Genomic DNA, 19409 nt, shown 5'->3' with positions numbered 1-19409 from the left:
AAGATGCTCAATGATCCTTGAGGCTATGCAAATGCAATGTATGATGCCATGAGGGATCTTAGGAACAAAATTGGGGTCTTACACACTGATCATGCCCATTCGTAAGGATCACTAAATGGAGAAAATTTTAAATTCTGCTGCGCCTTGGATGACAATTCTCCTTCAGCTTGGTCCCTGAGTATTAAGTAGCTCAAACTAAGTCACAATTTATATTGACATCCTTCGCCACGCCGGATTGAAATTTTACTGGAGTTGATTCACTATTAACAACGAGTTCATTTTATCCACATGCAAAAATTGAATGCTACAAAACATATAGATGAAATTTTCATAATTAATAATGATGAAAAAAATATATAAAAAACAGACATATATCTCCAACGTATAGTTATTGAATCACAAATGATAAATCAATATTTTCTTGGCTTATAATAACATTTGCAAATTGTGATTTAAAATGATTCTAAACAAATGGCGTATGGGCCACACATTGAGCCATATCTATGTGCACCCCTCTATATTTATTACAATTTTATTTATTTATTTATAGGGGCTCCTAGAAGCTTTTGATCCTGTGATTGCCCAAGCTACAAAACAAACAAAGTTAGTGACATATTTTTGTGCTTTTGGTTAGTAAATAAAATGAGAAAAGCAATAATATACAATTCAATCATGCTTGGTGATCTCAACCAACTCACAAGAGATCCCACCCAAAGGGTAAGAGCCAAGATGCTTATGATCCTTGAGACAAAATGCAAATGCAATGTTATGATGCCATGAGGGATCTTAGGGTCAAAATTAGGGTCTTACACACTAATAAAAAACTTAGGTTTAGTCCTTCGTCAAAAATCCAAAAAAAAACATTCTTCTCTCTTCTATTCTTTCTTTCCCACCTAATAACTTGAAAAGCCTAACATTTCAAACTAATATTAATGCGCACAACATGCCTAACGATTCCCGTTGAGTACAATGGACGTGAGGGGTGCTAATACCTTCCCCTTGCGTAATCGACTCCCGAACCCTGATTTGGTTGCGATGACCAATATCATTGTCGTTCTTTCTTGGGTTTTATCGATATTTCCCCTTTCCTTTTTAGGAATAAATAAAGTTCGGTGGCGACTCTGTTCAATCCATCATTGCGAGCGTGCGATTGCGCTTCGCTATATTGTATTCTCATTCATTTTCTGAGGTACGACAGATATGATCACACTTGAGAAGCTAGCAGGAAGTGATTAGAGAGGTTGCAAGGCTTTGGATCCTGACGCGTAAAATTTTGTTCAAATGAGCTCAAACGCCTTCTATTTATAGCCAAAGGGAATGATATTTGCACACTTCAAAATCTATCCAAAATTGGCAATGTGGATGGCACGAGTGCATAGGCATGTACATGCTAATGATGCATTACATTAAAGTCCAAAAATGATTCCAATTGAGGTCTGAATGAAGCTTGAATGGCAAGGCATTGTGAACTGAAGTTTGAGCAATTGATTCTTTCTAATGATGCAGTCCTGTTAAAGCCATGTGCAGACCTAGAAATCATTGTCCAAAATGCATGAACTTCGTTCTTTGGAAAGCTTGGATCAAGGGGAACAAATTTGATGTTCAACACTTTTTCACTTGGAGCTTGGAACAGGGAGAATTTTGAGGTGGAAGTTTGGAAATTTCAACACGTCGAAAAATTTTCTAAGTGTCAAGCCATATACCTCAATATTCCACCTTACTTAACTTTTTATGTGAGCTTCAAATGAAAAGAGTGTCTTCATAAAAGTTGTATCTCTTTCAAGTACCTTCAATATGGTCACCAATATAATGTCATTTGGATTTATAATGATAGAGTTAAGCAATTTTGAAGTTTGGAAAAATCACTTGTTCAAAGGTATAGGTCAAAAATGACCTATAATGTAACCTCATATCACATGCTGATAAAAGTTGAATCAGATCTCACTCCAAACATAAAAGTTGAAGTAGACATCTTGAATTTGATTGTGAAACTTGGAAATATTTCATCTCATAAAACTTGAGCAATTTATGGCCTTGGGAAGTTGACTTTCAAATTAGGGTTTAGACAAAAGGACCTATAATGTTTCAACATAGAAAATGATTTTCCAAGAAAAAATAGCTCTATGTCTCAACATGAAAGTTGTTTGGAATATCACTTAGAGTAACTTTTCTCTTGGAATCATTTTCATATGGTGAAAGTTGTAGGAGATAGGATCTAGGGAGACCCAGTTTTGATCAGATGAACTCATCTGGCCAACCACCACCAACCAACTTATTAATCTTCAATTATTTTGAATTTATTGGCTCATGGTAGATCATATATGCATAAGATGATGAATTTTGAAGTTTCCCTTGATAAATTTGATCAATTGGTGAGATAGCTTGTTGGAGAAGTTACTAAGATACCCAGACAAACTAGGGTTTCCAAGGCAAATCAGCCTCAAACTCTTGAAGAACACTTGATCAATATACCATGTAGGAATCAATGGAACTCATATATGATGCTCATAACAATTCTTGGACCAATTCATGGTTTTGCTCTTTGTCATGAGGGTCTCAAACCCTAGATATGAACTTGATAGATCAATGGAGATCATGCCCTACCTTCAAAGGAGTTAGGCAAATGGAAAGATATATTTTTGGTATTTCGGTTATAAAATGATAAAATACAAGTATGATACAAATATCATAGTGCTTGGTGATCTCTCCCAAAACAAACCCAATGAAATAGGGGTAAGGAGGATGCCAAGGTATGATCCCAATGCTAATGCATATGATGAAATTACATGAGGGATTTTAGGGTCAAAATTAGGGTCTTACAGCTGCCCCTATTTAAGGACATTCTAACTGAGGAGGAGAAGGTTAAAATCTTCATGTCGACTCAGTAGAATGGGCTTAAATAACAACATAGAAACAAATTTTGGTCCCTAAGAGACCTCATGATGCAATTGATATGAATGTAAAAGTTAATGCTCTATGGGGAAATATTGCCATAGAGGAAAAGAAATCAGAGAGACCGAAAGTCCGCAGGAGAATAATGCATTCCATGAGGAAAACTCACTGGGGAGACAGAGACTCTGGGGGGATAAATGAGGTTATGCGTAGGTCAGGCTATGACTTAAAACTGCTGGGGGACTCGAGGAGTTCCATACAAAAATGGAAAAGACTCAACCGGGGAACAACAACATCTGCAGGGGATACGAGTAAGTCAGGATAAAACTGAAGTACTTGAATCATGCAGGGAAATACGAGTAAGTCAGGATACTTGAAGTACTTGAATCATGTAGGTCTTTGTTCGTTGTTGCGGTTGTTGTTGTTGTTGTTGACATTGTGGTTGTGGTTGAACTAGTGTTGATTGTTGATTAGAAAATACCGGGATAACTGAAGATACTTGATGATGATGTTTACGGGATGGTGAATTCCTTCTGATCTGAGGCCTTCTCTGCCTCCCACTGCTTATTGCATTCGCTTCATTGTCCTTTTTCTTCCCAAAATTACTACCATACCTCTTACTCGACGATGCTTCATCTTTCGACAAAGGTCCCTCTCAAACTCCTTCCTCAAGCCTCATCCCCATGTTTACCATTTCGGTGAAGTCATTAGGGGCACTAGCAATCATTCGTTCATAATAAAATGAACTCAAAGTTTTCAGAAAGATCTTTGTCATCTCTTTTTCCTCCAAAGGAGGAGTGATCTGAGCAGCCAATTCCCTTCATCTTTGCGCATACTCTTTAAACGTCTCCTTATCTCTCTGAGACATAGACCTCAGTTGGTGTCTATCAGGTGTCATATCCACATTATACTTATATTGCTTGACAAAAGTCTCTCCCAGGTCATTGAAAGTATGAACACTTGCACTGTCTAATCCCATATACCATCTGAGCGCAACACTAGTTAGACTGTCTTGGAAATAATGAATCAGCAGTTGATCATTGTCAGTCTGAGTAGACATCTTGCAAGCATACATCACTAGATGACTGAGTGGACAAGTGTTCCCTTTATATTTTTCAAAGTCAGGCACTTTGAACTTCACCGGGATCTTGACGTTGGGCACTAAACACAACTCAGCAGCACTCTTTCCAAACAAGTCCTTACCCCTTAGCGTCTTCAATTCCTTGCGCAACTCAAGAAACTGATCTTTCATTTCATCCATTTTCTCGTAAACATCCGGACCCTCAGACGGCTTGGACTGATAAGTGGTATCCTCTACACGAGGTAAGGTGTGCACAACGGGAGGTGGCACAGACATGACCGGGCTAGATGCCGACATGGAAGCAAATGTAGGCGCAAAGTCTTCAGGCATAAAGTTGGACGGCATTCCCCATGGGAATCCGGCAGGCATAGTGGGTGCAAAATGAGTGGTAGCAGTAGGCATGGTAGAGGTAGCCACCTCTGAAATAACTATCCTTTGAGGAGGAGGAGTTACAGGTGTTGGAGAAGATTGGCTCTGAGCAGCAAGAACTGACTCCATCATGGAAGTCAGGCGGGCGATCTCGTCCATCAACTCTCTGTTCTCTTTCTCTAGATGCTCCATTATTTTGAGATGATTGGCATGGGTGTTGTATTGATGAGTCATCTTTGTTAAAGCACAGAAGAAACACCAATGAGACATCTGGCGAAAGAGAAACTTGCTTAAGCACATGATGCATGAAATTCAATGCTTGTTTATTTATTATTTTTTATTTTCAAGGAACTTACTATATCATTTGCAAATATATATTTAACAACATTTGCAATAATTTTTATATGACCAAAAATATCTTTTCATTTATATAATTGGAAGGATTACACTGAGTACAATTTCAGAAACCAAATGAAAAATACAAGAGAAAAGGAGACTAGTCATCCTAAGGATCCCTAACAACAATGTTAGAAGACCTAGCTGAAGGCGCGTACTCCCTTCGGATGCGATAGATCTAGGTCTCAAAAGAAGCCTTTATCTGAGTCTTCTTGAGGACAAGCTGATCAACAATCTTCTTCCAAGAAACGAAAGGTTGAGGCAGGCTAGAAGATGAAACCGATGGCTCTCTCTGCCTCTTTGTCACTCGGTCTTCAATTAGCTCAATGAGTGCATCTTTGTCCTTAGATTCCATTTGCAACTCTTCATGTTTCTTACTCAAAGCGTGGAAACGCTCTTCCCACATATCTTTCTCTCACTTCATCTTGATGAGCACGCCTTCCAACTCCTCTACATCTTGGTTAGGGAGAGTTAATGGCTCAACCACAACCATAGACATAGGTCTTTCACAAGGATAATGCATCTTCAACTCCAAATATCTCTTCTTCACCCAAAGAGTGTAAGCTTCCAAAGCTACACAATTGCACGGACCAAGCTCGGATCTTCCTTTCCTATGCACATTATGCCAAGCATGCGCAATCTTCTGCTTCAAATGTTAGGGATCTTTACCCTCTTGATAGAAAAGGCCTTCTAACAAAGTGTTATTAGGTTTGTCTCTCAAGGGGAACCCAAGTTGACGACGAGCCAAAGCAGGGTTATAGTTAATTCCTCCTTATGTACCAATGAGAGGCACATTAGAGAATTCACCACAACTATCAATAATCTCCAAACTGCCCAAAGAAGGATCATACCAAACTATATCATCATTAGTGAGAGGCATAAGTCTCTGAGACCACCATAGACATTGTTTGTTCTCCATAAAAGCAAGTGTCTTAGGTAAGTGCGAAATAAACCACTTGCACAGAAGAGGAATACAATAGACAATCGTTCCACCACCCTTAGAGTTCCTTAGATGTAAAGAGAAATACATATCACCCAACAGAGTAGGCACATGGTTCTTAATCAAGAAAAGTCTAATGGCATTAACATCAACAAAATCGTCAATGTTAGGGAACAAAGCTAAACCATAAATGAACAATACAAAGATAGCTTCAAAAGCATCCATACTACCGGCTTGAGCAAAAGTAGTAGCTTCCTTAATGAGGAAATCAGATGGCAACCCAAATAATCCTCCTTTCTTCATCCAATGAGCCTCTATCTCAGACTTCTTCAAGTGAAGAGCTTCAGCAATCATACTAGATCGGGGAATCTCCTCCAATCCATTAAAAGGCACTCTACTAGAAACAGGTATCTCCGAAAGATGAGAATACTCCTCCAAGGTAGGCACGAGCTGAAAATCTGGGAAAGTGAAACAACAGTAGAGAGGATCATATAACTGAACCAACACACTCAAGAATCCTTCAACCACATCAGCATACAAAATAGATAGAAGCTTCACATGACGTTGTTTGAATTCCAAGGGATCTAATACAAAAGATGCTAACTTCCTTAACTCTTTCAAGTCGGGACATCTGAAACTATACTTCTTAGTGATCCTTCGTCCATAATCCATGGTCTTAAAATGTTTGCAAATAATACCTCAGTTCCTTGAAATTTTTTATGTGATGAATGTTATGATGTGCATGAATGCATGAATGCAACAATCACAAATAAGGGATCACACACAAGGCAAACAAACAAAGGCTAAGGGATAAATCAAGTCATTGTCAAGATCAATAATCCATTTTGGTGGATTATGGTTTACACATTATCAACACCCAAGTTCTATTGATATTGACAAGACTTGATTGGATCAACCAAGAATCAAGGGTTTGTTGTAAGTCACGAGCATGGAGTCTGTAGCGATAAATTCATGATCATCAAGCTATGGATAATCTAGACATCAAATAACAAGAATCGCCACCGCGCTTTTATTATTTCCAAGGGAAAAGGGAAAAAGTACGAACAAAACCCAAAAGTAAGAAGTTTTCAAATCAAAACCAATAAAATGTCAGAGATTACAAGTAAGAGGATTAGTTACACAGAGGGAAGGTGTTAGTACCCAAAGTGTCCTAGGTACTCCTAGGGAGCCCTTTTTTATGTATGTATATGTATTTTGTATAAAATGATGTTTACAAACAAATAGAATGGGGCGATGAGAAAAGAATTCATTAATTATATTTTTGTGTTTGACAAGACCTTCGGACTTGTGCCTACGTACCAACATAAAAATGAGGGATCAAAACCTTGTAGTTCGTGATACAAATTTCAAAGTGGATGCATTGCTTTTAACAAAATTTAAGTTTGAAAGGCACAAAGGCCTAAAAATGGTTTGAACAAGTTAGTTCTTTTTGACTTTTTGAAAGTTTAGGTCAAGTATAGTTAAGTTTATTTACAATTTTGATTTAAGAAAAGAAGTTTGAAAATGCAATGGCATAAGGCCAAAGTTTCTATCTTTTTGCAAAGTGGTCAAAGTTTAGAACAAAATAAGTTCAAACAAAGAAAGTTTTTAAACGGAGGGAGAGATTTTGAAATTAAATAAATGGGGAGAAGATGAAGAGACTAACCTTATGCACAAAATTAAAAGTTAAGAGTTGAAAAGATCTGACCGATGGGTAGCAATCCAATAGGCAAGAATGGCATATAGAAAACCAAATTCCCTTGGACATTTAGAATCAAGCAACACACAAATGCACAATTATATCAATCTTGAAGAGATAAGGCATCAAATAAAGATTTCCACATCCAAGCTTAGCCACTCCATGATCTTCTTCAAATTAGCCCATGTAACAGATAAATTCCCCAAGTCACAGGTTTAAAATAACAGCTTCACAATGATTATGTTGCAGATGAACTCAAATGTATCTTTAATGATGTATCAGATGAAGTTTCAAATTGTGAGCACTTGATTTCACAAAAGTTGGCATTGGCCAAGTCCTTTAGCATAGGGAGGTTGCCTAAATTCTAAGTCCATTTGTCCAAGATCAAGTCAACAGTCCACACAAAAGTTTTTTAGGATTTTTGTTGTTATTATGTACATTAATGGTCAAAGACCACACAAACAAACAAAGTATACACAAAATGGAATATGTCACATAATATGGTCCAAGTGGACAAAGTGAAAATTGCATTAACATAAACAATTAGGATGGTATGAATAATGACAAATGAATAAAGACTAAAATTAAATGGCATTAAAGTAAATGGCTTGAAGTTAAATGTTAGTTGTTAATGAGTTAGAAGTTAGTATTGTTTTGCTTTTGCTTTTTATTTTAAGTCATTCTTTGGAGAACACTCAACCCACTTATCACAAGCATGGATCCTTGAGCCAAGACATCTTCCAAAGGAAGGAAAAAAAGCCAAGTTTCCACATAATACCATGAAAGAGGGGAGTTTTACAATCTCACTAACTAGAATGTTATGTCTTTTGTGTCACAAATTTAGCGTTATGTTAAGCAATCGTAATTGGACTTATGTAGAAGTCACAACTATTTGAGGTCGGGCAATAGAATTTTGGTGTTAATGCATGTTAGAAACATAGTATAATGGACTATGCTCATGAAACATACCATACACAAAAAGAATATGCAAAAGAGGTGGCCTAATCTCATCCATACTTATGAAATTAGCTAATGACATATTCAAAAGTTATTTTTAACCTATTTTCATAAAAAAATTAGTAGGGTCATCTTTAAGGGCATGCAAGGCGGGCTACCACATAGGGCCCAAAATTTATCACGAATAATCCTTGACTAAATAGGGCCTCATAAAATGTTTATCACGGTTAAATAGAGTCTCTATTTGTTTTGTCATGGCTAAACTGCAACTAATCTACACAATGCCTCTAAAACATGAGACGACTCTGCTTTCTAGAATAGCTTATGAAACAGCTTACACGAAAACTGAAATAGCTTATACACAAACACTTGCATGATAAGCATAGTTTGTTTATACAAATAGACCTTTCTCTTCTTTCTTAGTTGTCTTGTGTTTCTTCTAGTGTTTTCATCCTCTCATCTCGTCGTAATATCTTATGTTTCGTCATAATAAATTTTCTTTATGTAAAATAAATAAACAAAATATGGACAAACCTGACTCCCACGCTGAAGAAGCTCCCTTGCAAATGGTAAAATGCCCAAAATAATATCAGCACCAGAATTATCGACAAATATAATAACCTGCAACATGAAGGGAACACATTACAACACCGCTTCTGGAGAGAGTAGGCCAGAAAACAAAAAAAAAATCAACAAATCATTTTAAAATTGTATCGATTATGCATACAAAAACTTGCCTTCTTCCATGACTTTTTGCTCCATTTCACTTTGAAAGCATCAAGATCATCAATAACCCAAGGTCGAGGTACAAGATTTTGACAACTTGCCAAAAAGGACATTCCATCCTTAGAGAAAACCTCTGCAAGCTTCAAGGAATCGTGAAACGAATATGTTAATACTTAAACTACACGTAAATATGATTCTCTTGTACTCCTGCATATGATTTGTAATTGTAATTACTAGCAAAAAAAATCTTCCGAGGCTATAGTAACATACTAACATCGGCTGACAAATTTAGAGACCAAAATACCAAAGTAACATTTACTCTAATTTTAGTTATCGAGAAGTTATCAAAAGAATGCAAAGGAAATCATTCTACCTGCGCTGAACCAAGATCAAATATGTTTCCTGCAAAAATTCCCCTAACTAGATTCTCAATTCGCTTGCCTTCATCTTCAATGGCGTCATTAACAAGGACAACATTCTCAAACAATGAGATGGCGTTTGCATTTTCTTCATCCTATAGCACCCAATCAGAAAAGTGATTAGTATATCTCAATGAAACTCAAACTACATAGTTCATTGAGAAAATCATTTAATACGACACAACCTTCTTTAATTGAAATCGACAACAACATTTGTTGAAATTTCATGCCACTTTGGCAAGTAAATGTTTGTTTTTTGGTCATCATCCTCCATTTCTCAAAGAAAGGGGAGTCAGGTAATCCGGAGTTTGGTCGGAAGGTAAGTAAATGATTATTCCAATTCCAACCATAAGTCAAAAAATGTAGACACTTTAAGTCAACTAAATCTGATAACAATTGCATTACATTTCCTCCATATTCATGCAAGATGTTACACACGCCAACCCCTACAATTAGATAGGCACACACACACATGTTTCTTCAACATCGATGTTCTCAATAATATATCGAGAAAAATAACGGTTTATTCAAATTCCTCCACACTACAATGCTATACTACCAATATAGCCGTTAACCAAATGTTATCACTTTGTACTAAATAGAGCGTCTCAAAACAATATAGATTTGTTTAAATCCCGCTATGTTATAGTACCGTTAAAGTAGCTATTTGACAACATTGTTCTACATTGTATCATCTATGGCTGCACAGCAGTAACAAATAACAAATAGGATCCGAAATTGTAGACAACTTTACCTTGACTTTTTTTAAGATATCACTGAATCCCAATTCTCTGAGTATTAGCTCGCAAAGTCTGCATAGAAGCTAGCAAATCGCCCCACCCAACAAATCAAAAATTATAACAAAGAAGGTAATTAGACAGACAATCGAACTATTAGGGTATAATTTTGGCAATAGTATTCAACATACAATGCAATCGGGTGGTCCACCATGACTTTCGGGATCTTTCTTGAAATCTTCAAGTATATCAGCATAGCTTTTCCAGGAAAAGCAAAAAATAGATATAATTAGGAAAATCACACACTACAAACGAAAAAGAAAAAAAGAAAGAAGAATCAGATCACCTTTGAGCAAATTTTTCAGCTTTATTTGCAGCATCGGGAACAGAAGTATCGCTCTCTGCACGCTTCTTGCATAGACTAATCACTGGTACTAACTGAAATCCACTTAAGTGATTGACCTATCACAACATATATTTTTCATACGCACCGGCCAGAGATCATATCCTGAACCAAGCATCTACTACTTGTGTGAAACAACATGATCTCTGTTCATTCTCTAATCCTATTGAACCCACCAAGGTTTTAAAACAGTGCGTTACCATGAAAACGGGTCTGTTAAAACAATATTCAAATGTGTCGATAACGATACTGTTATTCACCGTTTTTACGATGAAGAAGAAATTATAGTTAATTCAAACTGCCATAACCGCAATCAATATCGCAACACATTTACGAAAATCGCGAAAGCCTTTACACGACAGTATTTTAAAACCTGGAACCCACATAAACCATTTCTAATGAAAAAAAAACAATATAACATACAACTACACAATAAAAAATATCTAATAAACAAGAAGAAGAAAAAACAATTTTTACCACAAACAACAGCAAAACAAACCATATCAAATAGCAAACGAGACGACCGCAATCAGTATTGCAACAATAAGTATCCCAACACTTGTACCGATCGAAATCGGGAAAACCTTTACGAGGCCGGGGCGACAGTTATTTAAAACTCTGGAACCCACATAAACCATTTCTAATGAAAAAACAAATATAACAAACACATACACAACAAAAATTATATCTAATAAACAAGAAGCAAAAAAAAAATCGTAGAATTGAAGGCGTGGTTTGAAGCGTTGGAAAGCTAACGTGAAACATTATTCCATGGTGATGGTTTAGAATTTTAATTATGTATATATAATTAATGGATATGAAATCGTATGAATATGTGTGATGTTTTGTCATTATAAAGGTGAAACTGTCATGAATCAATAGTGTTGTTCAATAATATTGAGTGCTAATCCTACTGATTATGCTACTGCGTGATTGTGAATAATTGATGATGATGTTGTGTTTAATGTGTAAGTTGTGATGTTGACATGCTACCGTATGAGCATAAATTATATTAATGTATTATGTAATGTTGTCGTGTGATAATAGTAAAGCTGTCAAAATGGATTATCCGATCCTAAACGGGCCGATCCTGGAAGGGCCTTGGGATTTTTAGGATTGGGATAAAAAACTCTGTTGTAATATAAACTCGAAAATTACTACCTGATACGGCCCTATATGGGCTTCGGACTACCCTGCCCTAAACAAAATTATTTTAAATAAAAAATAAAAATAAAAACCTCTTAATATTTATTATAAATAAAATTAAAAATTATATTATTTTAAACATAATACGTTTTAAAGTACTATATTATTTTTTTATAAATACTATAATGTGTTTTTAAATACAACACATATCTAAATTGTAGAAAATAATACTAGAATATTTAACATACAAGAAACTAATAGAACACGAAGAAAGAATGTTGATTATATTAATGTGTAAGATTTAAAAGAGAAAGGTTGAATAGAATAGAGATAAAATTTAGTGAGGCGAGAAAAATTAATGTGTTATTTTGGAGTAAGACAATATAAATATTAATATATTTTTAAAAACAACTTATAGCTATGTGAGTCTAACGGGCTACCCACGGTATATATGGGGTCGGGCTAAAAAATCCCTGAAAAATATGGGCTCTAATTTTAAGGCCTAAGCCCTATGATTTTTCGGATCTGGTGGGTCAGCCCATATGGGCAAGCCCATTTTGACAGCTCTAGATAATAGTTCGGGAGGAGAATTATTGTCGTTGAGTTAATGCATGTTTTGTTTTTTATCGGGAGGGTAATTTAAACATTACCTTATTGTTGCATTGATGTGTATTGACATACATCATTATGTCGTTGTTGTTGATGAAAGAGGCAAGTTGCAATTCGAGCAAGGTGGATTGATGACTTGTCCTGAAACCGAGTAGGGTGGATTTGGGGTTCGAGTAGGATGAACCTGGTTCCCGAGTGAACCAATTCATGATGATATGATACCATATGCATATTAGTATAGTTGAAGTTATGAGTCTCATTGCATAATTTAATTGATGAATATGTGATTGCTTTGTGTATGATGATGAATTAGGTGTTAGAATGATGTTGAGTGATTGATGTGGATTATTTAGATGTTTGTATTCTACCTTGAAGCTTATGTCGTTATTTTGTTGATGTGAATTCTCACGCCCTTTACTTTGATGTTGTCAACCACGAACATCTTATAGATACTCATGAATAAAGTTGTTGATGTAAGTAGGAAATAACTTTTGGAGTTATTTTTATTAGTTATCGTTTTTTTCATCTTTAGTTGCTATCCTCTGATTCGGTAACATTAGGGGGGGGGGGGGGGGGGGGGGGGGGGACGAACGATGTTTTCTTTATTATGGTTGATGTCGACGTATTTGTTTTGTTGAAGTTTGATAATTATTATGTTGATTTGTTTAAAGTTGTTGAAAGTGGATATTGAAGCTCATTTTTTAATCATTTTGTTAAAGTTAAGTCTTTATAAGACCTAAATTAAAGTTAACCTATTTTATTATTGCGATTTATGTGATTCCACTGCAATGATATCATAAGTGAAAGTGAGCATGCGATGACATGTGTTGTATGTTGTTTACTTTTTCACTGTGTATTCTTAAAATGTTTATGTTATGTTGAAGGGTTATCGTTAGTGACAGCTTAAATTGTCGAGTAAACCTTTTTATATAAGTTTCGGGATTTAGGGTGTTACATGTGTAAGCAAAAGAAGTCTCTTGCTTGTGTGTTTGAGCATTTGTAATCTTTGTTGATTATAATGAAAATCTCTTGGAAGTACAAGGGGACTGAACTACTCTTCAGTTGTGAGAGGAAGTAGGATAAATTCCTTGTGTTTTGTGCATTTACTTTACTTGCTTCTGAAATACCCCCTACTATCATTTGTTTACATCTGAGTCAGATTCTATTTCAAAATCTGATAAAGATATACAAGAGTTCAGACTCTGAGCAACTCTGATTCAGACTCTGACCTGAAGGTTTAGACTCTGATTAAGTTCAAACAGAAGTTAACCAAGTCTTTCTAAGTCATACTTTGAACTAAGTATTCAGAATATGTTTGAATGTCATCAGAAACAGAAGCTCTCAAGGCTTAAAAGAAGAAAAAGGCAATACAATTCAACCCATCATTCTTGTATTTTTCTCACTTTCGTAGGTGTCTTCTTTGTTATTTTTATTTGTCTCAAATTATTTGTCCTTTTAAAATATCAATGTAATATTTATTATTTCTTTATACTAACTTACACTTATTAATTATATTTTAAATCATATAACTACTTCACTACCTATTATTAATAAAGTTATTTTAGCAAATGACATTCATTTTATCATTGAAAACAACACAATAATCATTATCTTAAAAAATATAAAAATGTCAATACACAAAAAACACCTATTTTAAGAGAGAGAGAGAAGAGAGAGAGAAACCATTATGCTCTTTCAACATGTTATCTGATTACACCACACTTACTCATAAATTAGACTTTATTTGGAAAAAAAGTAGGAGACAATGATTAAGCCACACTAATAATGTAAAGATTATAATGGACTTGGAAAAAATTAGTTTCTCTTTCCCGAATTAAATAATCTAATTGACAATGTAATTATGAAAAATAGATAGTATATTATAAATTATTTTAAAAATTAATTATTTTTAAATAATTTTTAAAAAAATAAAAAATAATTTTATGATAGAGGAGTATTAGATAATAAATGTTATCTCTATTTTTATAATAATTATTATATTTTGAAAAGACGATCAATTTTCAGTGTAGTTTTAATTTTACTTTTTTTCAATTGAACAATTGTCACATTTGTATAAAAAATTGTTTATATTTATGATTTGGTTAAATATACTTTACTCTTGAAATGTGAGTGAATTTCAATTTATCCTCGGTAAAAAAAATTAATTATCCCATTATAATGGTTAGATTCTGTTTTTTTAGTCCCTTTGACAATTTGTTAATTATGGAATTTTCAAATTTGCTTACTAGTCGGTCCATATGGTATTTTATTTAATTATTTATTGTTTTTTAAATTCACGTGAATTTTTTTAAACTTTATTTATTTATTATTTTTATTTTCATTTTTTCTTAAAAAATTATAAGGGTAAATCGATTTCGCTTACATTGTAAGAGTAATTATAAGGGTAAATTAATAAAAAATACCATGTAAGTTGTCAAATAAGTAAATAAGAAAATTTTATAGTTATTTTTTTACGTGAATTTTTTACTCAAATAATTTAGTTTTTCAAAAAAAATCCAAAATAACTCATTTTTCAGAATAATTTCCAAACTACTCTACTTTAAAAAAAGTTAACATGTAGGTGACTCATGAATTGACGCCTACTCTTAATTTTAAAAAGGAGACGTCAATTGAATTGTCTACAGCACATGGTGTTGTCAATCCAATTGACGCCTATGTGTAGAAAATGAAAGGAGACGCCGATTTGTCGGCCTCCTCCGTGTATTGTGTAATATTTTTTGTATAAATAGAGATGTAGTATTGTTCATTTTGTATAGATGGATAAAATGAATCACACAACATCTCTATTTATAAATGATAGTAATGATCTTGTAAACATCGGATAGATGGATAAAATGAATCACACAACATCTCTATTTATATCAAAAAAAATTACACAATACACGGAGAAGACAGATCAATTGACGCCTCCTCTCATTTTCTACACATATGCATCAATTGGATTGACAATACCATATAATGTAAACAATTCAATTGACGTCTCCTTTTTAAAATTAAGGGTAAACCCTAATTCATTTGACATCTACGTGTTAACGTTTTTTTTAAATGGAATAATTTAAAAATTAATTTGAAAAATGAGTTATTTTAGATTTTTTTTAAACTGAGTTATTTAAATAAAATATTTTTTTATGTCATCAAATAAATCAAATAATGAGTAAATACAAAATATTTATAGGGGTAAATATAAATTCACTGCTATTCAATCCTTTATTTTTTATTTTATAAAATTAATTATATATGCTATTGTTGGAGAGAAACACATGATCCACCAAGTATATTAATTTTGTATCTATCATTCGAATATATATCATTGATGGGTTGGATTTTTCTTTAACAAAGAACAACCTGAAAAAGAGACTAATGATTGGTCTTTTATGGCAAAAAAAATCACATTTTTGAAAGCAAATTCTCTACTTGATCACTTGTTTTCACACTTTTGACCAAAACTAGAAAGTATTCTTCTTCACACTGTTCTTTCCTCACTTCTCACAATTAACATATTCTTCCTTTACAACCTTGATATTATTTCTTTATCAAAAAGAAAAAGAAAACTCATTTATTAAGATAAAATTTAAATGAAAATATGTTTTACCATATTAATTAGAAAAACAGTCACGTATGTCTACTCCGAATACATCTTCTTGCAAAAATCCAAAAAAGCGAACACAGATGAGACAAATATTGTTCCTAAAAAAAATATAGGACGGATCCATGAATATTATACCTTAAATTTTAAAAATTATAAAAATTTATATTAATATATATATTTGTAAAAAATACACAAAAAATAAAACAAATATATTAGAGGATACAGATTAAAAATCTTGATCTATCTCACGAAAAAATGCGAGTCAAACGATTATCTTCGATAAACCCTCTAATTTTGGTTAGCATGTTTGTCTTAATATAGGTTTGCTTTTATTAAAGAACCTATATGTACCTAAAGAATGCCTATAACAAAATTGGAATCTATCTTTTGTACCATAGTCTTTAATACACTTACTTTAATCATCAAAACATTACATATCCACCCAAATATAAAGTGAAATAACTTATGAGTTTAACAAGCATGCGGTTAGCTTAAAGTGGTTAATTAATGAAACTGTTTTCTTTTCCTTCATTTTTTTTACCTCAATAAAACTTAATAAGAAAAAAGATTATGCATTGAAAGTATAAAACATTTTTATTTTGTCAATCAATCAGAGTTATGTATCCCATCAAATTACCGTGTAATTTTAAAATATTGGTATGACATGGCAGAACGTAATAATTTTATTTGATGATGGTGTAAAAAAAAATTACACGGACAATACACTATCTTTAATCTCAAACTTAATTAAGGGTCTCTTATTTGAAGAACGACATTCAATCGTTGTCAAAGTTTTGAACGATTTTCAAGTATGGTTCCACCGTAGACCAAATCTAAGACTTCACCACCCTAACAAATGCCCCTAAATTTATTAAACAATCAATAACAAAAAAGTAGCCTAAAGAGCATGCAAGACACCTAAATAAAACCGTAAGTGCTCCTAAATATTTCAACATCTAACCACAACATGATTTCCTTAGCCAATGTTTTTCATGTAGTGACAAAAACTGTCCCATTATATGTCACAATGTTCTTAGCCTATGTTTCAATAAAATGGTTCAAACTCTTCACACAAGAACAATGTTCGGGAATAAACAAATTTGTCGCAAAATTCTCAATCCCTCTTTTATCATTTCAAATCATTTCATCAAATAATATCTACAAAATGAGCTTAAAACTCATGTATGCTGATTTCATTCAGAAACTTCTCGCATTTCTTCTCTTAACAGCAATTATTAAGATCCGCGGAAAAGGTGGTTTGAAATGGATTATAACAGGTTTATCGTTGTCTACACTTCCTAATACTTTGATTATTGGAATTCCAGTGTTGAAAGCTATGTATAATGACGAAGCCGTTGTTCTTTTAGCTCAGTTTGTTTTCTTGCAGAGTATGGTTTGGTACAATTTACTTTTGTTTATTTATGAATTTGATGCTGCCAAGAACATGTTATCTGCACCCCCTTCAGAGACGGCTAGTGAAATACAATCAAAAGAAGAAGAAGATGAAGAACCAGTTGGAACAAAAAGAAAAATGAAGATCTATCCCATTCTTGTCACAGTGGGAAAGAAACTAATCAGAAACCCTAATACTTTTGCATCTTTATTGGGCATCATTTGGTCAAGCATACATTTCAGGTGGGGAATACATATGCCTGAAGTGGTTAATCAGTCAATAGAACTATTATCCAATGGAGGTCTTGGCATGGCAATGTTCAGCATAGGTATATATTATATCTATATGTCACAGAAATTATTCAGTTTATTTTCTTGTTATGAACTCATGAAAATTACTAAATAATATTCTAAGAGTCGCGTCCGCAAATTCTAACACAGCTGACAAACACAGATATCACTAGAGTTATATTCCGCAAATCCTACCTCAACTAACAGACAGACGCTGATATCAGTAGAGTTTTTATCACTACGTCTACGTGCCAAAGAAATAATTCAAAGAGTTACATTAAAATGTATTTTTGTTTATTAGGTCTGTTTATGGCATCACAGTCAAGCATCATAGCTTGTGGAGCAAGGAATACAATGGTGGCAATTGGACTGAAAGTTTTGGTAGGACCTGCTCTAATGGCTTTAGCATCCATTGTCATTGGATTAAGAAACACATTGTTTAAAGTTGCTATAGTTCAGGTAACATCTTTTTTTTTTCTCTTCTCTACTACTTTTTCAGATCATCATTTATTTAAAGTTAAACATTTAATGTTAAATATAGTTCGACTCGAGTGGTTGGGTTAGGGTCTGTTTGGATAAACAGTTTATTTATATTTTATAGCGTAAGTGCTTATTAAAATAAGTGTTTATGAGTAAGCTCGCCTTAATTATTTTTATAGATATTCTGTAAATATTAGTAATATATGATGATATTTTGCATGTGGCAGGCAGCTCTACCACAAGGAATAGTTCCTTTTGTTTTTGCTAAAGAATATAATGTCCATCCATCAATCTTAAGCACTGCGTAAGTACTAATATATCAAAGAATCTCTTTTTTTTTCTTGAATAAGATTTTATGCTATTCTTGTTTTTTTTTCTTTGCAGAATCTTGTTAGGAATGCTCATTGCCTTGCCAGTGGAATTGGCTTTCTACTTCCTCTTAGCACTTTGAAACGGATGTTTGTTTGTGTTAAATATATGCAATCTAGGAAGAATTAATTATAAGCGGTTTTACATTGATGGAAAATATAACAATTTACACAGTTGCGAATTACATTATTGATTTTTGTAATTAAAGAAAAGATGTTATTGCACTCATAATTGATGTTGTAAATTTATTATTTGGTAAATTTATTATTTGCTCGTAGATTATATGTTGTTCTCTCTTAAGTTTATATATATAACATCCACATTCCTACTCAACAATATGTTTTTTTAAACAACAAAAACGTGAAGGGATCCACAAATTTGCCACAAAATCATAGGTAAGAAATAGATTCGATAGGCCAAACACACAACTAATAAAGATCGAACAAAATTGATTTGATGTCTAAACAAATTTTCACTTGATAATTGCATCAAATAGAAGTTTGATTCTAATTTAAAATATTGATAGAGATACTGGTGCTAGAATTTGCCTCAAAAAAAGCTTTGTAAGCGGATCTAAAAGAATAAGCATTGTCCTCTCCAAGACACTGGTATCAGTTGTCTCTCTCTAAGGAAAATGTAGTACTCCAGATAGTCAAAAGGAGGTAATTAACCAACTTCATATCATAGACAAACAACGGTCTCTTCTACCTCCTCTACCGTAAATTCCAAATCACATTCACATCCTCCAGACACTGACCTCCTTTGGATTACCCTTTTTTTGGTCGTAAATAGTAAAGGCTATCAAACAAAACTCTAAATAGGACACGCCCCCGCCCATGAGTCATCCATGAATGAGGGAAGTAAACCATTTCCAACCCTCTGCCTTAGACTAT

General features: G+C 33.7%; 1 protein-coding gene and 1 pseudogene across 1 annotated transcript; one reads left to right on the top strand and one right to left on the bottom strand.

Moving 5' to 3' along the window:
* Positions 1-7544: 7544 nt before the first annotated feature.
* LOC127131896 (damage-control phosphatase At2g17340-like) lies at positions 7545-11257 on the bottom strand (annotated as a pseudogene).
* A 5641-nt stretch (positions 11258-16898) lies between these two features.
* LOC127130000 (auxin efflux carrier component 8) lies at positions 16899-18735 on the top strand. The gene is made up of 4 exons (XM_051059087.1): positions 16899-17705; positions 17969-18126; positions 18375-18451; positions 18532-18735. Exons 1-4 carry the CDS (start codon positions 16952-16954, stop codon positions 18596-18598), a joined length of 1056 nt encoding a protein of 351 aa, XP_050915044.1. The 5' UTR covers positions 16899-16951; the 3' UTR covers positions 18599-18735.
* The last annotated feature ends 674 nt before the right edge of the window (positions 18736-19409 follow it).

This window comes from Lathyrus oleraceus, chromosome 3 (assembly GCF_024323335.1).
Source record: "Lathyrus oleraceus cultivar Zhongwan6 chromosome 3, CAAS_Psat_ZW6_1.0, whole genome shotgun sequence".
Classification (NCBI taxonomy): Eukaryota; Viridiplantae; Streptophyta; class Magnoliopsida; order Fabales; family Fabaceae; genus Lathyrus; species Lathyrus oleraceus.
This window is presented reverse-complemented; position numbering and strand designations above follow the sequence as displayed.